Raw genomic sequence first — 25,647 nt, 5'->3', positions numbered from 1 at the left:
ATCTGTTGGCATAAAGCCAGCAAAGCTGCCTCCTATGCAAACAACCTCCCCCTCAGCAATGGGCATTATTAGGGCAGGATGAGGTTGTGTGGAAACCCAGGTTCACCTGCTGATAACAAACCTAACATATATTAGAGCAGCCACTAGGTTGCTCTAATTCATAGACCAGGATCAGAGGTCCATAACCAGTTCATTGAGATCCACCCCCCTGCAGTGACTGCAGTTCAGCTGCAGAAGAAAATGTGGCTTTCCTTGAGTTGTGCCTGTACACTATAGATAAGGGACCCCTCGTGGAAATCAGCAGGACACACTTGGCCAATAGGCCACAACACTGAATTAGAAGGATCTGCTTGTCACAACGTGGGTTATATTAAGAGCCGGTACATTTTAGCATCTTGTCTAGTCACTAATAAACAGTGGGAACAAACTTAATCACAGCCAAGCCCGTGAGCTATTTTATTTCATGCTTATTTACAAACTACCGCAATGGATTCTCAATCGTAATCATTCCTAAAAGCCCTTAACTAACAAACATCCAAGAAGCAGAAATGTGCACACCTTTGCATCTGCCTTCCCCTTTCCATTCATCAAGAGATACGGATGCTAATGGCAGCTACTGAGGTGGCACTATCCATTAATACAACACAATACAATATTTGCACTGAACCGTTGCCATAGTATCAAAACATTCCGTAATCACGGAAGAATTTGCCAGAGAAAATGACTTTTTCTTTTAATGTTCAGAAACCGAGGTGTTGACTAAAGATGGGCCAGGAAGCAAACTACAGAACTCAATAGCCTCTGAATGCTGGAAATTACTCATGAACTGCCTTTCCAGATTTACAAGGGACCAAAAGAAAAACCCACATGTCGACAGCCTCAAATGTGGGGAAGTTTCCCTCCAGGCCTGGATCTGAAAATGACAGCTGTGTGCTGTTTCACATTCCTTATTTAATTATAGCACATCACAATAAGGGATAGGTGAAATGATAGGGAAAAAAATCACCCCCTTTTTCTGTTATATCTTAAAATTAGACTCAGGTAAAAACATAAACAAGCTAAATAACCTTCATTATTCACCGAATCACAGGGCTGGAAGGGACATCAAGAAGTCATCGAGTCCAGCCCCCCCATTTCCAGCAGGATCAACCCCAACTAAGTCACCTGAGACATAAAAACCTCTAGGGATGGAGATGCCACCACCTTTCTAGGCAAAACGCTCCAGCGCTTCACCACCCTCCTAGTGAAGTCGTTTTTCCTAATATCCAACCTACTTCTCTCCTTCTGTAACTTCAGACCATTGCTCCTTGTTTTGCTGTATGTCTCCACTGAGAACAGTTTCTCTCCATCCTCTTTAGCTCTCCCCTTCAGGAAGTTGAAGGCTGCTATTAAATTACCCCTCAGTCTTCTCTTCTGCAAACCAAACATGCTCAGATCCCCCAGCCTCTCCTCATCAGTCATGTGCTCCAGCCCCTTAATCATTTTTGTTGCCCTCTGCTGAACCTCCTCCAGCACATCCACATCCTTTCTATACTGGAGGGCCCGAAACTTGATGCAGTACTCCAGATGTGGCCTTACCAGTGCCGAATAGGGGGGAACAACAACTTCCACATACATGACTGTGGTACAAACAATCACATCGAAATTGCAACCCATAAGCACCATGTGCTCAATGGCTGGTTCGCAGGTTCTTGTTATAGACAGGGCTGAAGAGAATCCCCAAGTCTCTGAAACTTGGGGTGCCCAAAGTCCCAGCATAGAACCAGACCCAAGTTTTATGGATCCATTTTCCATAGACCCATCCCGCAACATCTTTGCTGTCTGAATCACTGGATAAGACATCAAGGACTTGGTCTTAGCATGGTTCCTGTCTTTTCACCTATGTTATTTATTATACCTATTACAATAGCATCTACAGTCCCCAAACAGCCCCAGACACTGTTGTGCTAGGTGCTGTACAAAAGTACACAAAACTCTTCATAAGAGCATAGAAGTTGGAAGGGAGATGCTTTGCCATCAAGTCCAGTCTCCTCCTATTAAAGGAATTCCCAGACATCATTCTGCAAGCAGTAGTGACAAATCCTTCGTCAGCGTCACAACATATCCTAGCACAAGGCACATTCACACTGATGGATAGGGTACTCAGCCACATTGTGTTGATTTATCTGGTCCTGCCTTTCTCCTTGAGGTCAGGAAGTGCATCTCGATCTGTGAGATACCTAGCATATTTCTTGGCACCGAAGCCAAAAATAATTCTGATGACTCTTCAGCTTATGTTTCAGATGAAGTGGATGGTAGGTATATATCTGAGAGTGAGCTGGAATGAATCAGGGAGCCTAACTTGCCTATACAAAGTAGAGAGGAGGACAAGAATAAGATAGCCTGGAGCAGCTCAAGTTTTCTAGCTACGGTACTGTGGTACTCATTTCTATAGCACCTGGGAGTGCTTACCCTTACAACTCTCCTGTGAGGAAGGAAAGTTCCCACTTTTTCAGGGGTTGAATTAAGGGGCTTTCACCCAGTCACACAAGATGGTACACTGGGGACTTGAACTTAGGCCTTTAAAGTCCAACATAAGTTCCCAAAACACTAGTAGACAGCGCAAAGGGAAGGTCAGGTAGAAGATAAGAATAGCAGCAGGATATACAACAACTTAATCAAAATCATTATGACCCTAGGAGACTGGATGGATAATGCACTCCCAAAGCACGGGCATGGATTAATGTCATCCGCATTGGTATAAATAAGGTGTCTGCCTTTAATTAATAAATAATAGGCTGCAAAGCTAATCCCCTACTGCTAGCTCCTTTCTAAAGGTGCAATCTATTAATCACATGTCACTGCCAGCCTGGTCACTACTTTTTTTAGATTTGAGATTTTAAAAAAATGCTAGAAAGAAATGGATCCTAAATCAGTCAGGGCAACTGAAGTGCAGAGCCAGCCTTATGATCCACTGCTCATTTCAACCCTTAGCGACAAGCTTTTTCCCCCAAGGAAGAATGTAACGCATTAAAGAGAGTGAAGGCTTGTGATGATGTTAAAGGTCAATGTGTTACAGATGGCTGAGAAATGCAGTCTTTCTTGGTTCGATGGCCAGGTAGAGCCCAATGCTATGCAATGTTTCTTCACCCTGGTTCTTTTCTGCTTCGGTGGGCCCTGGCCAAGCTTGGCCAGAAATTCCAGTGGGAACAGATGGGGACAGCACACGTCTCAGTGGAGTTTGTAAATGAACCTTCTGGGATGTAGGAAAAACACTGCACAGATGTTATCATTGGAAAATGGAGAGAAGGAGAGCGCACATCTGTGGTGATAGCTTTGGAGCGTGCAGAACGAGCTGTGTAAACTGATGCATGCAGATAAAGAGATCAAGGTTTAGTGGAGTTTCTTTATTATTGGAGAATCACAAATATCACAGGTATTAGACAGGAGAAGACCAGTCTGTCTGTCTCCATATCCTACCACTGGATTATTCCCCTACAGTACATTTACTGGTGCTTTGTCCAGGTTAGTTTTAGCACAGCAATCCACATCAGCCACACTTAGCTATGCTCTTGATTTGTGATGAACTTCTATTGTGCTACAAAGCCAAGGTCATTTATGGTGCTGGATAATGTCAGCCATTTTTCACAAATTTCTACCACCTTCTTTGGTTGGAATTAGAAGAATTATCGAGACTGGAGATCAAAAAGTTGGTTGGCAAATGCAGAGTTATCCCTACATTGTCTGTTCACTGATTTTAAACACACTCATTGTGCCAATAAAGTGTCAGTTCTCTTAGTGGAGGGGAGAGGACAAAGGAATGGTTCTATGTTTAAGGCCCAAGAGTGAAGACAGGAGATATGGATCTGTTTTCTGATCTGCCCACAGATTTAATGTGCAAACATAAGAGAAGTCCTTTAATCTGTCTGTGCCTTATTTTTTCCTATCTATAAAATGGGAATAATACTTCTCTTCCCTACCAGACAAGGGTATTGTGGCATTTAATTCACCATTATCAGTAAAGGCTTTTCAGATCATCAAATGAGAAGGATAAAGGATTGTTTTTAGGGCTGGTGGAAAAATAATTATTTTCAAATGAACTTCTGAAAAATGTTAGGTCTTAAATTTCCCCTGAAAAATTATTTAAATTATTTTTTCTTATTTGATGAACAGCTGAAACTGAAAAAAAAAATGTATCGGCTTTGGAGAATCTTTCGGTAAAACATTCTGGTTTTGAAAACCAACGCTCAAACCTTTTGAATGGCAGCTGAACCCCAAACCTGGAAACTCCCTATTTTCAATGAGAACATATTTTGTTTTCACTTTTTAGTTTGTTTGTTTTTTGAAAACCAGGATAAATTTAGATCAAAATGAGGATGTTGAGGAAAAAATGCTACAGGTCTAATGGTTATACAGATTTCTTAATAAAATGGCTGGTGATTAATCAAAATATGGGCTACATTTGATGAGTATAAGGAAAAGTTTTAGAGATAATTCAGATTTTTTTTTTCAAATGCATTGCAAACTATTAGATCTCCTAGTTGAGCAAGAAACCCCAGAACACCACCTTTTGGAGACAGTTGTGTTTATGCTTTAGTCAATGCTGGAGATCTGACTAAACCAGCCTGCTTCCTTCCTAAACTAGGTCAGGGAGAGCTCAGGTACTGGATGTTGAGAAACACTGACCTACAAATTTATTTTGGCCTTAAAAGCCATTAATCTGTGAATTTCATGTTCTTCCAGTCCAGCTAAAGTAAAGAGAATAGCAAAGTTCTGGCCCTCCCACTTATAGTCCAGGTCAAGAAAAGAAAGCACAGAGTGAAAAAAATTGTGGAGGAAACCAGACTGCTTTGAACTTCAAGAAAGGTTTTGATTCACGCCTGGTGGTGATAGAACTTCCCACTCAGTTTTTGCCTGAGCCAAATCTATCTCCCTGTCATCCTTAATCAAAAAACAGATTTCTGATAATGCCCAGACACAGGTTGTTGATCCCATGTTTAGTTCAAGAAATTGATCTAAATATTCTAGGGGAGAGGGATAAATTCAGCACATCACAGACACGGGAAAATGATCACATTTGGGTCAGGATTTGAGCTTTCCCAGCGTGCTAAGGTGTTCTCATACCTTGTGCCTTTCCCAAAGCTGCTCCAGATGTCACCTTAGAGTCAAGCTCCTTCTACATATCCATTGCATTGCCTCATTCTCTTCCATCACAGTCCTTCCTAAAAACTTCTTTTGCCCTGTCATCTACTAACACTTGACAAAGTTGAATAGTGCCAGAGAGATGGTTATGTTAACTTGTATTCTGAAGTCTGAAGAAGTGGGTCTGTCCCATGAAAGCTCATCACCTAATAAATTATTTTGTTAGTCTTTAAAGTGCTACATGACTGCTGTTTTGTTTTGACAAAGGTTGAGTAGCTGGTGTGTTGAGACCACTACTGACCTAGTCTCATCGTCTCTTTGGGCACCCTCATCTCCACCTATTGTTCCTTTTCTTAAGCCAGGTCTACACTAGCCTTTAAAGTCAACTGTAGATATGCAATTCTAAATACAGGAATTCAGTAGCTGGAGTCAACTTATTTACAATGGACTTCCCTGGCATTCTTCATAGAGGGAGAGTGACGGGAGAAACTCTCCTGTTGACCTCCCTTACTCCTCAGGACATTGAAGAGTACAGGAGTCAACTGTGAACCCCTGATCATTTCACTTCATACATCACTACTGGGTGTGTGAAATCGAATCCCAGACTACTGACCCTGACCAGGTTTATCTTCTGGGCAGTGAAGACATAACTTAGGCCTAGATTTTAAGATCTTTAAGGCAAAGACCAACTTTTTGATCTATGCCTGTACAATGCCTCGCACCAAGGCTTTCTGCTCCATGAGTGGGGCTGTCAGACATCACTGCAAGCAAGACAGCTGATGGTGAGGCTAGAGGGGAAACTGCCTCTGGGGCTTAGTGATTCAAAGTGGTCTAGACCTCCCAGTCACCACCCGTGCTACTACAGCAGTAGTAGTGCCTGGAGTCCCAAGCCCCTTTGAATGGCTGATGGAGCTCTGGAACACTGCTCCATGAAGCTCTGAGGGCTGTGGGGGAGGGAGGGTGCTGTGGTGAGGATGGCGCTAAGGGCTGACTGCCCTTGGCACTGCCCCTTCTTCCCAAGGCCCCACCCCTTCCAGGACGTGGATCTGTGCCCCCCCTCCTCACTCCTTGCCCTGGGGTCTGTGGGGGCTGTAAGTCCCACTGACTAATATAAGTAATATATAATCAAAACTCTGCTCAATAGCATGGGGATAGTAGATTGGTTTAGACCCATCTCTAATGAAGGCTTATTTAAATCACATCATTTTCATTACATCTGTCTGGGATTGCTGGGTTGGTCTCCCACCCCTTGTCCTTATTATGCATACTTAAAATAAAATAAAATAATGAGCATCAGGAGAAACAAACCAAATGTGTTTTACATTGTAGCAGCATAATTTCAATTTAATTGAATGGCTACTTGCAAGCTTCAGTGTTTGTGGTTTATAATCAATGCATCTGGCCATTCTTCAATGACTCATGAGATGGATAAAATAAAGATTTGGGGAATTAATTACCAGTCAGACAACATTTTCATGGGCAAGAGGAACTGTGTGGGTTGTGAATGCCTAGAAAATGCATCCAACATTCCCAGAACAAACCCACTAAGGGCTTAATCCTGATGCATGTGAGTCTCTATTTATCTGAGAATTTCCAGTGAGCTCTATTCTACTCTTGGCCACAACAGTAGCAGGTCCCACTGGACTAACTGTGATTTTCACTTCCAATGTGGCAAAGTAGGATAAGATACTAAAAATAAAGGAACGAACATTGACAAGAAACTGACCAGTTTGCTTTCTTGGTTCAAGCTGAATGGGATGCAAAAATTACACACCAGTAAATAAAAATACTGATAGTGAAAAGTAAATATGATTGTTGGGAATTTTCAGCTTGGATAATGCAAGGTGCTTAATGTTGTAATGAGATGGCCTGGCAATGAGGCCTAAGGGTTAATGCTTTATTAACATAAAGCAAAGCTACAGGTTTGAACAGTAAAGCTAAAAGCACCTCCAGCCTGAACAGCACAGTGTTAACAAGGCTAACAGAAAAAGTTAAACTGTGAGCAAAACCCAAGTCTTGCTCACAGGAATATGGCAAAGACAGGGCTGGTCAGAACATTACCCCAAAGTGCCAAGCACTCAGAGATACACAAACTCATTCTAGGAAGATAACAGGACATGTTGTGTGGTACCAGGACCTTACCTGTAGGTAAAGCTTAGCGACAGATACATCACGACCCAGGTTCAGCACAGGATCGAGATGACAGCATGATGGACAGAGTTGTTTTGGTGGTACCACTACCTACAAGGTAATGGGTAAAATCTAGTTATGTTAAGGGGTGTCAACTTATTACAATTAAGGGTTGCATCTCGGATATGTCATAGACATGTAAATTGTTTGTACCTGGGTATAAAAGTGTATGTTACCGGGACTGCGTCATCCAGCCCGGGGAATAGCTGGTTGGTCCTGCTCACTGGATAGTCCGCAGTCCATTGTCACAGCATATGCACGTACAAGTGTAAACTCTGGACATCTAAATGTCTGGAAGGCTAGAGCCCATACGTCATTTGCAATAAACCTGGTTCCAGCTCCTTCACACGTTGCTTGATTTGTGGTTATTGGGGGGTCACAGAAGTCTGTGTTTGGACTAAATGATCTGAGCTGGCACTGGCATTCAGAGAAGGCAAATACGCACACAGCAAAAGGTTATCCACACAGCAGGGAGCAGAGTATATGCTAAAACACCACACCAGTAACGGCATCTCGCTACACTTTATAAGGACAGGTTGAACCTCTCTCGGCCGTCACCATGGAGATCTGACAGGTGCCGAACAAGAGAATTTGCAAGACCAACGTCAATATTGTCTAGCAGTTTACCAACACTCCCACTGCTTACTGGGTTCTTAGAAAACATTTAGGGGTAAATTACAGCTAAATAAAGGCAGAGAACACTGAAAGCCAGGACAGGTGGGTGGAAGCCAAATTTATGGTACTGTGGGAAACTTGGCCAAACCCATGATAAGTGGTCTTCCAGCTAACCAAAATCATGCCAGATTACAGGTGTTGCTGGATGAGAGTTATGGATTAGAGAGGTTCATCCTGTACAGCTGACCGTAACATTAAAAATATGTGATTCTTTGCATCAAGAACTGAGGGTCTCAAAAAATTTGTGTTAGCAGTAAGAATGGGTAAGATCACTTGTTAGTTGTTAAGGCTAACCTTGCTTATTCCCTACCCACTTTTGAAAGCTGCAGGTCATCTGCAGATTTCAAAGAACTTCACACAGATCAGTATTGTGATCTACATTCAATAGGAAGGGATATGGAGGCACTGTAAGAAGTCCCTTATCCAGACGCACCCAGAAAGGCCCTGCTAGTTGCAAGAACAAGATCCAAGGTTTCATGATTCCCAGCCTATTTGGGATCTGTAATGCCTAGACTGTGTTTGGGTAAAAGTTAACAAATGTTGCCCATAGCATTGTCTAGCTTGTCAAGGACTTAGGAGGCAACGTTCTAAACCTCTGCCCCAGAATGAATTCACATAAATTCTTCCAAATATAGAGTAATTCCCATCTACAGTATACACCACAGGGGAAAAGAATTTTGCCTTATGGCACTTTATGAATCTCAAAACTTGTTCTAAGTCCTGATCTTGTAATCTAGGATCTGAGCAGGAATCTGTCATTTGTAGCAAAGGGGAAAGACTCAGTCATCACACAGCAAAACTCCCACTCAGATCCCTGACAGGTTAGCCACTTTCAGCCTGGAGGACTGAGATGGGCTTATCTTAACTTACTCAGCTCTAAATCTGTTTGCAAACAACAGAGGGCACCAAGGTCTGGTCAGATATTTCCCAGTGCCTGCACCATATTCAAGTGCACTTTTACAAAAGAATGTGGATTACCCAGAAAAATTAAGGGTTGGGCCCAAAGTAAATGGCTTCTACAAAGAACTAGGGGACCTTACCCACAAAAATTCATGATCTAATACATTTGTTAATCTTTAAGGTGCTATCAGACTGCTTGTTATACATGAAAAACTAAGCTCATCATACAATGACCTGAATGTCAGACCTGGTGTATACACAGTCCCACCTGCTGTGAAGGCCTGAGTATCTGTACAAGGACAGGTTATAAAAGGTTATGTTCATTTAGTCCCAGTAAAACAATCCTGGTCCTTCCCAGAGCTCAGCTGGAGTGGGGAACTGCACCCAGTGTTGGAAGACAGAAGTATGTAAAGCACAGCATGGTCCAGGGTCAGGCATACCCTTCTCCATGGTTTCAATCAAACAGACTAGTCAACATGTGCTACAAGTTATCAGCATGGTGAGGACCTAGTTCGTCCTCATCAAGGTCACACTCTGCAAAGTTCTCCAGCATTTGCTTAACTTTAAGCAGAGGAGTGATTCCATGGTCTTTGGTGAGACTACTCAGGTGCTTAAAGTCAGACCCATCACAGAATCATAGAACAATAGAGCTGGAAGAGACCTAAGAAGCCATCAAGTCCAGCTCCCTGCCCTAGGCAGGACCAGTCCCCATCAGATCAGATCAGCCCAGCCAGGGCTTTGTCAAGCTGATACTTAAACACCTCCAGGGATGGAGACTCCACTACTTCCCTGGGTAGACCATGCCAATGCTTCACCACCCTCCTAGTGAAAAAGTTTTTCCTAATGTTCAACCTGGACCCATCCAACTGCAACTTGAGACCATTGTTCCGTGTTCTGCCATCTGTGACCACTGCGAACAGCCTCTCTCCAACCTCTTTGCAACCTCCCTTCAGTAAGTTGAAGGCTGTTATCAAATCCACCCTCAGTCTTCTCTTCTGCAGACTAAACAGACCCAATTCCCTCAACCTTTCTTCACAGGTCATATGCTCCAGCCTCCTAATTATTTTAGAAGCCCTCTGCTGGACCCTCTCCAGTGTGTCCACTTCCTTCCTATAACTGGGGCCCAGAACTGGACACAGTACTCCAGATGCGGCCTCACCAAAGCTGAATAAAGAGGAATAATCACTTCTCTGGATCTACTGGCAATGCTCCTCTTGATGCAACCTAATATGCCATTAGCCTTCTTGACTACAATGGCACACTGTTGACTCATGTCCAGCTTCTCGTCCACTACAACTCCCAGGTCCTTTTCTGCAGAACTATGACTACACCAGACGGACCCCAGCCTGTAACAATGCTTGGGATTCTTCCGGCCCTTCTGTCCTTATTGAATCTCACCAGATTTCTTATGGCCCAGTCTTCCAATTTGTCTAAGTCACTCTGGACCCGATCCCTACCCTCCAGCATATCTACCTCTCCTCCTAGCTTAGTGTCATCCGCAAACTTGCTGAGGGTGTATTCCAACCCCTCATCCAGGTCATTGATAAATATGTTGAACAGAACAGGACCCAGAACTGAACTTTGGGGCACTCCACTAGAAACCGACTGCCATCCCGACATCGAGCCTTGATTACTACTCGCTGGGCCTGACCTTCTAGCCAGCTTTCTATCCACCTGAATGTCCATTTTTCCAATCCACATTCCTTTAACTTGCTGACAAGAATATTGTGGGAGACTGTATCAAAAGCTTTGCTAAAGTCAAGGGAAATCACATCCATTGATTTCCCCCTATCCACAGAGCCAGTTATCTCATTGTAGTACATGCATAAGTACATACTGCATCAAGGTCCAAAACCTCAGGATCCTGAGTACTTGAGACGTGACAGTAACTTTTTTAGCTGTATCAGAGAGGCAGCCATGTTAGTCTGTATCTTTGAAAACAAGAAGTCCTGTGACACCTTATAGACTAACAGATATTTTGGAGCATAACCTTTCGTGGGCAAAGACCCGCTTCATCAGATGCATGAATCACTCATGCATCTGATGAAGCGGGTCTTTGCCCACGAAAGGTTATGCTCCAAAATATCTGTTAGTCTATAAGGCGCCACAGGAATTCTTGTTGTGTTTTAGCTGTGACTATGAGGCTTTAGAGTCATAGGCACAAAAGACTAAACTGAGACATAATCATGATCTTCTTTAATCATGTCTTTGTTGAACTCACATCATGCTCAGACATACCAAGCCAGGAACAGGATGGGGTTTCCAGAGTAAGCAGAAATGCCTACTACTTAGCTAAGTCAGACACTGGATCCAAGGCTGAGACAGTAATATAATGTTTTGCTGGGCTAGCTGTGTCAGAGGAAAGTGTGAAAAAAGTCATTCACACGAGCCCAGGAGAGTTTCATGTGCTGCCCAGCTGATTAGCAAAGCACCCACAACATGTGTTTCTATTGGTGGCGTACATTCACAATGCCTTGGGGGCACATAACAAAATTTGTTCCATCCATAGATGGCAAAAATTAGAGGGACCATTGACCCTAGACAACCAAGCAATGCCAGCAGAACTCCTGGTGTGGCCACACCCAGGCTGAGAGAGGAGATGCTTTGGCAGCTCAGATAATGTTGCCTGGGCAGGTGGTGTAGCTATGACAACAGAACTGGATGTCTGATCAGTGCCTTCTAAAACAGATTCTGTTTCCGAAGCTGGAGGCAGGATGGAGAAGCGTTTGGCGCCCCAGGAAGCAATATAAGGACATGCCGAAGGCACACATGGAAAAGTGCAGTATCGGTGTCAGCCCTTGGGAGAGCCTTGCCCAGGACTGTCCCCAGTGGAGAGCGGTAATCCCCGAGGGGATGGCACAATTTGAGAGATCCCGCCACAGTGCAAATGAGGAGAGGTGGAGAAGAAGGAAAAAGAAGCAAAAACTGTCCCTGTGCCCCTCCAACACCTACCAGCACCTGCCTCTTCTGTAATAAGATCTGTGGCTCCAGAATCGGGCTGGTCAGCCATCAAGGGACTCACAAATAGGAGGGTGACAGGAAGATGCCCTACTCATTATCAAATGACTGCCAAGAGACTTCTGTCATCTTACACCACATCTTCACTAGGGGGCTGTGCTACAAAGATATACTGACAAAGATGTCGTAGCATAGACAAGCCCCATTTCCCTGATGAAGTTAAGGGAATCCATACATATGCCAGAAAAGAAACACAGATTCTGTACTGAATCAAGTCAAAGGAGCGGCAAATGATACGGCCTTTAATTCAGATGTAGGGGCCTGGTGATGTCATCTGCAAGAATGAAGCAAGAGTAATTTGTGTGTAGTCACTAGCACTTCCTGGAGGAATTAGTGCCCCATAATTAACACTTTGCTTTGCTTGGAGGGTACTTTAAAAAGAAACATGTCTCCAACAGCAAAACAGATTCTGATTCTGATTCTTGGACAGGAGAGAAGCCAAATGATGGAGCTGCTTTCATCACCTTTGTATTTGCATATGTAAAGCAACTCCATAACCTCATCTGTGTCATCTCCAAGAAGTCAGGCCACTCTCAAAGAAGGCACACAAAGGTTGCTTTGCATAAATTGAACAATATTATCCACAATGATTAGTGAATTGTTTGGGCCTGAGTATGGTCCCTGAGGGTGAACATACAAAAAGCTTCAGGCAGATGTGGGGCAGTCATTACCTAAAACTTTTTCAGAGCAAAAAGTTGACTTTTTCAGCAAATATGCTGCTGTTTCTAAATTGTTCCTATTTTAATGAATGTATTCAGCTGATGTGCAGAAGGGAGAGTGCTACTTGCTACATATTCATGCTCAGAAAAAAGAACAACTCTTAAGTGAGTGAAAAATAGATTGACTGTAAAATAGCTACTCTAAAATAAATAATACACAAAAGACAAAACAAAACAAAACAGAATTTGGGCATCTTTTAAAAATCTTTTTTAACCTTCTCTTTCCTGAGCCTTGTGAACTGCAAAGTTGCCTCAATGTTCCTAAAGCTAACAGAGATTCACCTTCAAGCCAAGTACCACCTTATAATTCTGGGATAAGAGATCCTGTATTCTCTCCTCACTCTGGATAGACCTCTCAGGCAGGTATAGAAGAATACCTTATGGAAAATTAGATAGAAACAGGATGACCGTTTGCTTCAAAATTGCCTAAATGACCCAGTTCCTGTGAAGATGCTTTGGCAATTTCAACCATAGCTTTGAATTTGTAAATTAGGAGCAAGAGCCAAACCCTCTCTTTTGAGCACTGAAAAGAAAAAAACACCCTCCACCGTGCCTTTTGATATTTAAAGAAAAGCGGCTGCAACCATAATTACAATTATACCTCAGATAGCAAAATATGTAATAACCGGTTTGCTTTTTCAACTGTTTAGGGAGCCAATTCATTAGCAACCTCGCTCATCTACATGAATTGCACTTATTGGGCTATATTATAATAAAACACACATCACTTCCAATAAAGGGAATGCGTTTACTATTGATGGGCTATAAACAACTATGCAGAGAGGGGTTATTACATCTCTGTGTAATAACAAGCCAATTAGAATGATGAGCAAAAGCCCTGGCAACACAGCCAATGCACTAGGAGTGATTATATTAATGCATTCTAACTGTTCGGTGCCATAAATACTTTGCAAATTAATTGGGGAACATGTCTATAAATGCATTATTAATGCTGCATAATAACCCATTGACAAGCAACCTTTACCTTACAAAGTTACCAGGATTCTAACGAGTCCCCAGGATCAGATGGAATGTCAACTTGTGTTTCCAGAGGTGGAATTTTATAGTTACATTTTTCTCACTTGAACCTTTATTTTTTTCCCCCAGGTTGTTAGTTATTGTCCTGTTGTTGAAAAGACCTCAGATGTCACTGTATGAATTGCTGGCCTGCATTACTCTGCACATCTGCAAGGTGCGCAGTTCACAGCCCCTAAGTCCTATTCCCATGTACCTCATTTTAATTATTAATTTTATTTGGCAACACCTAGACTCTTCAGCCAGCTCCATCATGCTGGGAGCTGTGCATACATGGCGTATGAGGCGGTCCCTAACTGTAGAGGTAGAAAAAGTACCCAAAAAGTTACTTGAATAAAAGTGCAGCTGCTTTCACTTCTGGATACTTGAATACAATAAAGGTGTGACGTGTGTGTGTGTGTACATCTGTGCATGCGTACTTTTACACAAGTAGTTTTCGAAAGGAACACCAGTGACTTGTACTTAAGTACATTCACCCCGCGTCCCCCCAAAAAGCAGTACTTTTACTCAAGTAGCTTTTGGGGTACTTTTCCTACCTCTGTCTACCTATCAAAAAATGATGATCTAAATAGAGAAGAAACATAAAGGCTGGGAGGTCAAGTCAGCACATCAGCCGCACACACAAGTATAGGATCTTGGTCACTTAAGCATGGGATTCATTGGCGACTCCCTAAGTTTTTCTATGCAGACTGAGGATATGTTTGCAATGCAGTTACAAACCCACAGCTGAGCCATGCCAACTGACTTGTGCTGGCAGGGTTTGAGCTAGGGGGCTTTTTAATTGCAGTGTAGACCAGTGGGTTTCAACCAGTGTGCTGTGGCACACTGGTGTACCCTGAGAACTGTTAGTGTGTCCTGAAATTTTGCTCTTTGAAGAGCCACAGTGGGAAGGGGCTAGGGGAAACTGAAGACCCCACACCAGCTGGTGCTCAAGCAGCAAGTCTGCCTAAGTCCCAGCTCACATAGTCCCAGTCTCCCTTTGCAGAGTCAGTGTGAGGGGAAATGCTGATGCTGCAGGACTCTGTTCACACCGGAGGGAAGCTGAAATGCTGCTTCCCAGCAGAACGAGCTGGTGGGGAGCCCGCCCTCACTCTCTGTTGTGTCGAGGCGGAAGAAGGGCAGACAGGAGCCTGTTGCAGCTGGCATACAATTTAAATGCCTCATTCTGGCTCCAACAGACAGGTGGGGAGGGGAGCTGCTTTCAATGGTTACATCCCCAGCATGGTGTTGAGCAGATTTTGAAAATGTGTCTGTATAAGATGGTGTATTCTGTGGTGGATTTGACACATGAATACATTTGTTTAGCTTGTTGTATGCACTACTGTGTTGCAAACCTCTCGAGTAAGACTGTGACCATAGTAAATCCAAATAAATGTGATGTTTATGAGCAGTCGATTCAGCTAAAAATGGTGGGTGTGCCGTGGAATTGTCTGTCTCATGGAAATGTGCTGTGTTGATGAAAAGGTTGGCAGCCACAGGCGTGGATGTTCAGGCAGGACCCTGCCAGGTAGGCAGGTCCCCAATTTGGGCTGCAGATTACACCCAAATGTCTAAACTACAGATTGTCTCATGGAAGTGTGCAGTGTCACTGAAAAGGCTGGGAGTGGAAAGGAGTCTCCAGGCTAGACGTGGGATTTGAAAGGCTTTCCTCCCTCTGTGTTCCAGAGCAACGGCAGCACTTCCAGCACCCACTATCCAACTTGGCTTCTTTTTTATGGCCATCCAGTTGGAAGATGGACATAGGCACCACCTACTTGCAACAGAACAGCTGCAGAGAAAATACCTCAAGATTGGCCTCTTTTTTATCCCCAATCAGATCCATAAGGTTTGCAAAGCGCTTCAAGGTCCACAGGCCAAATTGTGTGGGGAAATGCAAATCATTCCTTCATGTTATGGTAATATTCCACCAGTATGCTCAAAAATTCCCTGCTTCCCTTGAACGAGCATCAAGCTACGGGTATCTGTATAGCTTTCTTAACCAGGAACGAGGTTGGCTCAAGGCCAAGCATAAATAGTTCCATAACCAATCTGCCTCAAAACTAATTTCTGGAAAGGAATCTCCAGCTCCTCTGTACTCTAGCAAGTGGTTCCAGAAAACCATACTGATTAGAGGGGCATTTGCCTCCCCCAATAAGGAAATCATGCAAGTCATCAGAAATTCAGGAAACCAAAACTTTACAGCTGCTGCCATGATATACTTCATCCTGGAAAACCAGTGAGACAGAGAGGGAGAGAGATGTGCTTGTTCAGTGAAGGCTTGTAATGGAATTAAATGGAGACTGTTGTGTAAAACTCTCTAATCCCTCTCTGCAGGGCATTGCTACCTTTGAACTCTCAACCACCTTGGGACTTTATTTAACACACACTTTTTTTCAATCTAGCAATTTTCAGGCCTGGGAGATCTGCTGACACCACTCCCAGGGCGTTTGCATTCAGAGATTGGCACTGGGTCAGTGTAGCATGCTGCATATCTCTCTCTTCCTTTATGGATCCTCTCTGTGGCTCTGGGAAGGAAGAATCCAGCAAAACCTCACTAACAGAGCAACTGGAGTGGAAGAAGAGTCCCCTGGGTTTGAGGATCTTAAGGCCAAGAGAAGTCAAGGGAATCAAGAGGCAGGGTTTATCTTAAGTTCACGGAAAGCACTGCAGCCAAAGTCTCCAGTCAGTGCAAGAGGCAGGGGGATGGACAGGATAAAATAAGAACTGGTTTAAAACTTTTGCCCCCAGTCACTAACCAAACCTAGAACCTTTCCTGAGTTTGGAAACCTTTGGTAAACTTTGCCCCTTTTCTTTAGGCCTGAACATGGGGCTAGAAACTAGAATCTTCTGGGAAAGTCTGGGAGAAATGAATACAACATCTAACACTTCAGTGGGGATATTTTCACAACAGTAGAATTCAGGGGGCTGTGCCTGGGTGGCTAAATTGGGGCATGCCCCTCAGTAATTGTCATGGCACAGAACTCCTCAAGCTCCAGCACTGGGCAAAGGGACAGAAGGCTCCTGCTGAAGCTGGGGATGATGGGGAGGGTTTTTGCCAGGATGAAGAGGGCAGGGAGGGAAGACTGTGCTCCTGCTGGGTGGGCAGAGGCAGGTGGAGGGTTAGCTTAGAATGTGTCCCACAAAAAGAGTGAAAATTGAATTTCTGCACTCGGCCCTGGATACAATTTAGCGCTGAATTGTTGCCTTTCCATGGACATGCACGGAAGCTGAGATGATGATTTCCTATTACAATCTCCACCATAAGGGTGAGTTTTGCACTTGACTTCTCATAAAGCCAACGTTTTGAGCAAAGTTTTTAGAATAATGTCCAGCTCTAGTGATTTCCTACAGCAACCTATTGATTTTACCCTGATTAAAACCTTTTAGTGAATGTAATGAAATGATAACCTTTCAACACCTTATTTGAACCATCACTAAGAATTCCATAGAAGGGATTCTGCTCTATTAAATTCTGAATTTCAAGAATTTCTTCGAACTCTTGTGAAGTTGACAAGGACTTTCTTCCCTCTGATTTAAACCCTTGCTTTTCCAAAAAAATCATAATGAAAAATCATGAATTTCTAATTTGATGGGCACTTAGGCTGATAAAAATAATGAAGAGTACTGAAAAGCGTTCTCATCTTCCAAACCTGATGTCAACATGTTTTAATGGGAAGGTTTTTAAACACATTCACATAAAGGAAGCAAGACAGAACAGACGTTAGCTCTCAAAGTAGATACTGAACTCAGCTTGGTTTCAGTTTTGGGATGACGATTTGGGGGAAATCTGGGGCTTCTTATCTGAGCTGAAACTCATGAAGCCATCATTACAGAGAACAAGACCTCATTTCACAGTGGGAGTGTTTTTAAATATATTCAAATAATGGAAAGCAAAACCAAACAAACCACATCTCAGAGTAGACGCTGGGTGCGTATTCGGGGAAAAAGCTTACTTTATCTGAATTCGTGTGTATACCACTGCAGAGAACAAGATCTCACTTCACACGGATTGTTTTCAATAAAGGCTTCCCAGTTAACTACCTAGTAAACAGCACTTGCTTCTCCTTGTAATGCTGTAAGGAGCATCAGGCAGTCCCCCAGAGACAAGAGCAAAAGGGATGGCCCATATGCCCAATGGTCTTTGGGGGTCATACCATATAGCTATGGGTTAGAACCAGTCCCTCTCCTCCCCACACGACACACATGCTGTGTATTGGAGCAACAGCTTAAGTTTCTTTGTTGCTGGAGTCGACCTTTATCTTGCAGCTCTAATGTTGTCTTTTGATGCACTCCTAAGACACCTGGCCTCCTCTTTAGCATTCTGCTTGCTGTGCCTGCCTTAACCAGTGGGCTCACAAGGAGCACAAGTTTTCATACAATGCTTCCCCTGGGTGCCAGTTGTTCTTTTTTCCCATAGTGCCCTGGAGTCATGCTGTCCTGCAACTTGTCTAACCCAGAAGCAACTTGTCAGTGGGGAATTCAGACAACCTCGCTTTCATTTCAATGCCAAATGAACCAGCTTGGGCCCCGTCTGAGGATCACTGCGGAGAGATGCAATAAACCAGGGTAAGGAGTGGTAGAGGGGAGATAATTAGCTAAAATATGGGGGAAGTCTATTGTCAGTGTGATGGGTAAAGATGATTCAAACAGCCACTGTGATGCACTCTGCAGTTCAAACCCACCTTCCTGAAGGCAGCTGCTGCTGGCAAGAGAGGCTTAAAACCCATTCTAGCAAGCCAGGTGCATGTCTGCGATTAGCCAGCTACATAAAAGGGAGCGATTTACAGGCCCATGCTCTGCAGAAGCAATAAACACACTGGCTGGCCTAATTATTATTTTTGGTGTGTCTAATTAAGCAGACAAAAGACCACCCCTGAACACAGCCTGTCGTTGTGGGCTCTGCCGGAATGTGCATCTGGCCCAAGCTGTCAGCAAAGCAGCTGATCTAGGAGGTCAGCATTTGACAAGTGCCCTGGGCATGCCAGTTTATAGGGAGATATGAGCCCAGATATTCCACTGGTGTAAATCAGTGTGGCTACATGAAAACCAGAGAATTCCACTGTTCTACATGAGCTGAAGATCTGAGCCTTTGCAGAATAAAGCAAACATGAACCATGACCATTCGTAATCGATACCATTGGCACATGCTTGCTTTTATTCACCGAGGTGGCACGTCAGACTCAAACAGCGAGAGATTTAGCTCTGACTTTGATTACATTGTAGTGGAGCTATTCTGGAGACCTAAAAATCAATCGTATGAAACTTCTGTCAACCAACCAGGTCTCCCGTTTCATAACCTCAGGTTTTCCTCTCTGCCTTCCATCTGAATCCAGCCACTGGTGAATTTCAGCCTCTGATTATATTCAAATGACTGGAATGCCAATGTGTTGACAAAAGAGAATATAACATGTTCTTTTATTGTGATTTGCTGCACTTGCTTTAGATGACAGTCGTTGGATAATTCAACCACTGCCCACAGAGTGATGTAATTCACATTACTGGAAAAGGACCCAGAGAGGTTGTACCCAGAGAAGAACTGGGTTACTAACAGAAAACTCTGACCTATGCAGACATTGATACTGATTCTATAAGCACTAGTATGACCTGTGCAAGTGATCCTTGATACACTGGATGGTTGTGTGATCAACAACACCAACCTAATATTTCAATCAAAGGAACAGGATGGGATTTGACAGGAGTAGGAAGAAACCACAAGGTATGCAGAAACATGGAGACATAGCCACAACATAGACTTTGATAAATAATACCTAATAATGAAGAGTTCATGGCCTACATTAACCTCCTGCAGACAATGAAATCAGTTCTGGGACTACATCTGACAAACATCTTCCTGGTTTAGGGAAGCTCAGTGAAACATCTCCAAACTTTCCAATACAATTTTGTTTCAAATCCACCCTTCTGGAGGCAACTGTGGGCCCTAAATAAGAGGTGTCAACATCTGGGGGCACATGCAAATTCTGATCTCAGGTACTTGTGTGCAAATCCAGAGCAACTCTGTTTCACTGAGATGAGCATCTAGCTCTGTGATGGGCAACCTGTGGCCCACTGGGGCTCTATGTGTGGCCCACGAGACGTTCCATTTACTATTGTCTATGCACAGGGTTGCCAGATTCTGCTGACTTTCAGCTGCAGAGTATTTTTTTCCTACCTGTATAACAAAAGTGACCCGTACTTAAAACAAGGGCACCTGAAGTGAGGTGTTTGCTGATTACAGACATCGTGAGAGATGTGCACTCCTTCTGCGTCCGTAGTGCTACTACCCATCAGCTTACCTCACAACTTCTAGGTACACAAACATGGTTAGTAAAACTACTCTGTCCTGGTAGACCACCTTGGTTGTAACACTGAGATGAAGGAGGCCACTCGTGTGGCCTGCTCACTAGCCTAGGTTGCCCTACACTGGTCTAGCTGATACGGTATATTCATCAGGCTATACTGCTACAGGTGCCAGAAATATCCCAGATCAAGTTTGCTATCTCCTAATCACCAGCGAAATACGAGGGCTGGAGACTCAGTGAAACACCTGCCTTGTTCTAACACAACTGAGCTATCCCTGCCGTTTGGTCTACCAGTGGTGCATGATCTGCAGAAGATAAGTTGCTGTCAATGCTGTTAAACTTTGATAAGCCAGTGCCTGATGCTTCATTTCTTAACAAGGCAGTTATTTGTTTCCCAGGCAATTGCTGGCACCTGCCTGCCTTTTAAAATCAAATAATAATTGAATATGAGGAAAGTGAGCCGAAGGAAAGGAGATTTAATAAAGAGAATCTTTGCTGCTGAGGGAATTTCTTTGGCAGTGATTATGTTGCTAATTGATCAGCGCATTGCCGGAGAGAAGCCAGAGACAACAATTATACTTAGCACAGTGGCTGAGAGCGATGTAGTCAACTACCTCCTCGGCTTTCGCTGTCCGCTGGCTTCACCTGGATTGGTCTGTTCATCTGCAGGAGAAACACAGAGAGAAGCACAGTTAACAATGGAGCCCCTATTCACACTATGGGGGTTTGAGGATGCACCTTTGATCAGCAGGCTTTTCTGCACATGCAAAACAGCTGGAGAGCAACACACTGGCCAGACCTTAGGCCAGATTCCCCATCTGATGATAATTGGTGTCACTCCGCTGACTGGCTGTGGGACGGGTTCCGGTCTTTCAGCCCCTGATAGGTTTGCAGCTGGGCACTGAGTAGCCAGCAGCCGCGGACCAGCTCAGAACTCAAGAGGGACAGAAACAGCATTTGCTGTTTACATTGACCCGCAACGTCTACTCTTAGGAGGAGAGCTGATGGCCACGGGTGAGCATGTGTATCTCCCATTAATGTTTTGGTGGGATTCAATGGAGTTTTTCATCTTCAAGGCCTTCCTCACCTCCCCTCAAAATAGTGCTGAGACTTGAACTAATATAAAACAGCCTGTGCACAGGGTTCATCCCAACCACTAAATAAATGCAGCCACCTCGGGAGGGGAAGCCAGGGGGCTACATAGTACATGTTGAACCTCTCTAGTCTGGAACTCTGTTTTCTGGCAACACCTGTAATCCAGCATGATTTTAGTTAGTTAGACAACAATTTATCATGATCAGGGCCAAGTTTCCTGTGGTTCCATAAAGTTTGTTTCCAGCCACCAGTCCTGGCTCTCAGTGTTCTGTACTGTTATTTTGCTATAATTTACCCCTAAATGTCTTCTGAGAGCCCAGTAAGCAGTAGAAGTGTTGGTAACATGCTAGACAATATTGACCTTACGTGTTGGGCAAACTCTCTTGTTCACTACCGGTCAGGTCCCAAGGGTGCTGGACTAGAGAAGTTCAATCTGTATCTACTGAGGAGCAGTCAAAAAGAATGCAGAACAGTTCAGAGGAGGAAGTAATAGTGGTTGGACAGGGGACGGGGTAGAGAACCCTCACCTCCTTTCTTCTCAACCAGGGGCCAACCACCATGTAGTTGTGGGTTGTAGTGCTGCAGGAGACCCAAGCAAGAGCTAAGGTGAGCCCTGAATACTCTGCACCAAGCCAGCAAAAGAACCTGCTGTGATCCTAGCAGAACTGCTAGGCTAGCTTTTTGCAACCTGGGAGAACAAAGGAAGATTTCTGAAATGTCTGGAATTCCTTCTAAAAGTTCTGCCCCAAACAATACGATCTGCCACTTCTACCTCTTGTGCACAGACTGTGGTGCAGAGCAGAGAATGCCAGCATCCAACATGGTGATGTTAAATCATCTGCCTTTATAACAAGGTTATTTGGCACTATCTTTTCTTTGTATCTTGGATGACTAACTCTCATTCTTCCCACTCCACACCTCCCACCCCAGTGACTTGACTAATTCTACACACTGGGGACCTCCATAGCCCTTTCCTCTAACCTTCCATCGTCTACTTTTCCCCTGCAGTCCAGCTGGCTGACTGGCCCCCACATTGGCTCTGGTTAATCTTAGTTGAACAGCGAAGTTGTTTTGCAACCCCCCATTTGGAGAGTCTTTCATAACTGTCTAAATTTATTCTAATTGTGCCGCAAACATATTTAGTATTAAAAAGCTATCAATGTGGCTGACAAGTAGGTTAACATGATGGAGGACCTGGAGGATCCTGCCGCATTGTTGTCTCGAGGGGCGGAATGTACTTAGACATAAAAAGACTACAGTTGTTATCACACTCATATTCAACAGAAGAGTGGTTTGACTGGTAGCTCAGTGGCTCTGGACCCTGGAGGACAAATCTGCCCACCCCAGTGCCCATGCAAGCTCAGTGAAATCAAATAATTTGAACCAGCACAATCAGCAGCAGAATTTGGCTATGGGGATTTATTGTCGTTCACCAGTCTCTGGCTTTGGAGTTGTAATGACCCACAGACACATACACTGACAGTATGAATTATTAGCTGTGATTGAACCTCATACCTTCTCCAAGAAAGTCACAAACCTCAGCTATTTCAACTACTTGAGACTGGCTTTGAGGAGAGGAAGTTGTTACAGTCTGAGGGGCCAGCTAAAGGAAGACCTGAGCAAACAGTGCATTACACAACATCAGTGATACATGTCAAGCAGGGGCCTGGAAAGACACCCATTGAGTTCAACTGTGGTCTTGGGAGAGCCATGACAGCTCATGACAAGAACAACAAGTCTTATGGCACCTTATGGACTAGCAGATATTTTGGAGCATAAGCTTTCGTGGGCAAAGACCCACTTCATCAGATGCATCTTGCTCTTGAAGCTACAGACTAACATGGCTACCTGTCTGATACTTGTCACCATGCTCCGCTCAAGACAAAACTCCTACCTGTTGCCCAAGGGCAAGGGTCAGCAATGTTTCCGAGGTGAAGTGCTGCAATTTGACCTCTTGATCTCTACATACAGCCTGAGTGCTGGTGGTACTTTTTAAAGTTACTTATAGTCCTACTTCCAACAGCTTTATTAATCAATTAAAATGCAGAGCTTTACTGGTTGCGGGGGGGTTGGTTGCATTAGCTGATCTTTTGTTTATCCACAGGCGGCCAGGCTTTGAGCAAGCTCCCAGCTTCAGCGGGGAGAAGGAACTGGGCTGAGCTCCTGCCTCACGTGCTGATGAAAATCGTCTTGCGTGCCACTCTTGGCACCCATGCCGGGGGTTGCTGACCCCTGCTCAAGGGGAAGGGCCTGCTGGAATCAGCTGCAAGGCAAGTGGGGAGATAACCAGAGTCCTGGACAATGATGATGGAAGCTGACAGAACTACTCACTTTTTTCTGAAAATAAGCAATCTGGCAAGACTGGGGAGAAGTGCGAAGAGAGGGAGAGAAACTTGGCAGTGGGTAGAGGAGAACAAGAGGAAGGGAAGCAGCATCCAGTGAAGGGGAAAAACTGGGGAAATTAATAAGTAAAAGCCTCGTGTAATTTAGTGTGCATTATGATTTATACACTTGACAATTTCTTTATAGACCAAAGAGAAAGTGCTGCATTCACGGAGCCCATAATACAAATTAAGATCATCTTGACATGAAAGACACCAATTATAGGGAGACACATTGAGAGGGAAATAATTAAGTTTCCTCTCTCCATCCATAAAACTTTCGTGGAGAAAGTCTGGAAGCAGGGAGGCAGCGTAGGGGAAAAGGAAGGGGGATCAAGGCAGAGGGGTCCCATTCCCAAAGGGGAAGAGATTGTTCAGAGTGAAGGGAATTCAGAGAGCTGCATTATACCCTTTACTCCCTTTCCTGCGCAGCCTCCATCTGGGAAGAGATGCACAGACAGACTTTCCTGGGGAAGAAGATAGAGTCCTAACCCGAATCCTTGGATCTCGGGGGCAGGGGGGTCTACCAGCAGCAAGGGGCATCACCATGGAGCCTCCTTGCCTCTCATTTGCTGGCTGGTTTTCCTGATCACTGAGGAGCTTGGAGCCCTCAGAAGACATAAGAACAGCCATACTGGATCAGATCAAAGGTCCATGTAGCCCAGTATCCTGTATTCTGAGAAAGGCCAAAGCCAGATGCCCCAGAGGGCATGAACAGAACAGGAAATCTTTGAATGGATGCCTCCTCTGTCATCCATTTCCAGCCTCCAATAAACAGAGGCTAGGGGCACCATTTCTACATCTCCTGGCTAATATCCACTGATGGACCTAACCTCCATGAATTTATCTCATTCTTTTTTGAACCCCGATAAAGTCCTGGTCTTCACAACACCCTCTGGCAAGGAGTTCCACAGGTTGACTGTGCACTGTGTGAAAAAATACTTTCTCCTGTTTGACTTAAACTTGCAACCTATGAATTTCATTTGGTGACCCCGAGTTCTTATGTTATGCAAACAAGTACATAACTTTTCCTTATTCACTTTCTCCATACCTGACATGATTTTATAGACCTCTGTCACATCCCCCATTAGTCTCCTCTTTTCTAAGCTGAAAAGTCCCAGTCTTTTTAATCTCCCTTCTGACACACCCATTCCAAACCCCCTCATTTTTGTTGCCCTTTTCTGAACGTCTTCCAATGTCAATATACTCCCATGACGTTCTATGTAGTAGCAACATGCAAGGAACTTAGAGAAAGGAGCACGTGGTGCAGGAAGAAAGAGCTGGGAGAGGACCTGGGAAGCCAGAGATCCAGTTTAGTTTTAGAAACATGGAATCTGCTCACAGTGAGCACACAGGGTATGTGATACTGCTGTCCACAGACCTCTCTGTAGGAGGGGAGCCCATGAAATGGAAATGGAAGAGTGAATGAAATCATCTTTATTAAAATGTGCTGCCTCCCCCTTGTGCCCTGGGAGGAGTAGTATCCAGAGGAGAGAGCCTGTGTCCTTTGACTCCCATCACCCCCAAGCACACTGTGGGGCAGCCTGGAGCATTCTCCATGGGGTCCAGCAGCTTCACTTGAGCTATGAGGTGGAGCATCTCCAAAGTTTACAGATGCTCAGATTGGGCATTTCCATTCAGCCTATGATAGGAAGGGGCATGAACTGGGAACCTTTAGAGGATAGCTGAGTTCAGCAGGATCCAAGTGGGTCTGGGTTTCCACCCACTTACAGTCGCAAGAGTGGGGAGTAACTCTCATTGAAGTGAATGGAATGATACCCACAGTTAATCTATATGAAATTGGATATAGGAATACAGTGTTTGCAGGACATCATGGCAACAGAAGGTAACAGACAGCACAGATGAGTTACCCAGAGTGTTTTCCATGGACATTTCAGTCTCCCTTCACATGTCCCTTCAAAGACACTGATGAGATCCTGGTGCTGTTTCACCCTCTTAATCCTGCCCAGGACACCCCCGGGAGTTGCCACTGTGTTTACTGACAACGTTCACCTCCCAGACAAAAATCCATTCAACCAATCCTGCTTTCTAATGGATCTATGCTGGAAGTGGGCATGGTAGCAGGGAACTTTGTCTCCTAGAGCTTGTCCATACTACATGGAAGATTGACCCACTCAGGGTTGAACTTCCAGAGTTCCATTTTGCATGCCTGGTAGAGATGTGCAAAATGGAACTATCCGGGATTAACCCCTATACTCCTCGACATCGCAAGGA

The 25,647-nt window shown here is 44.2% G+C and overlaps 1 protein-coding gene across 47 annotated transcripts in view; it reads right to left on the bottom strand.

Moving 5' to 3' along the window:
* Window positions 1-25,647, bottom strand: part of CELF4 (CUGBP Elav-like family member 4) — an 860,865-nt gene that overhangs the window by 351,331 nt on the left and 483,887 nt on the right. For 46 of the 47 annotated variants that reach the window (XM_074994371.1, XM_074994394.1, XM_074994372.1 and 43 more), the window contains exon 3: window positions 20,551-20,599. In XM_074994371.1, coding sequence (XP_074850472.1) covers window positions 20,551-20,599 — 49 coding nt within the window. Of the gene's footprint in view, window positions 1-20,547; window positions 20,600-25,647 lie in introns of all 47 variants that reach the window. The other variant, XM_074994405.1, reaches the window with a different exon arrangement.

Source organism: Carettochelys insculpta, chromosome 5 (genome assembly GCF_033958435.1).
Source record: "Carettochelys insculpta isolate YL-2023 chromosome 5, ASM3395843v1, whole genome shotgun sequence".
NCBI lineage: Eukaryota > Metazoa > Chordata > Testudines > Carettochelyidae > Carettochelys > Carettochelys insculpta.
This window is presented reverse-complemented; position numbering and strand designations above follow the sequence as displayed.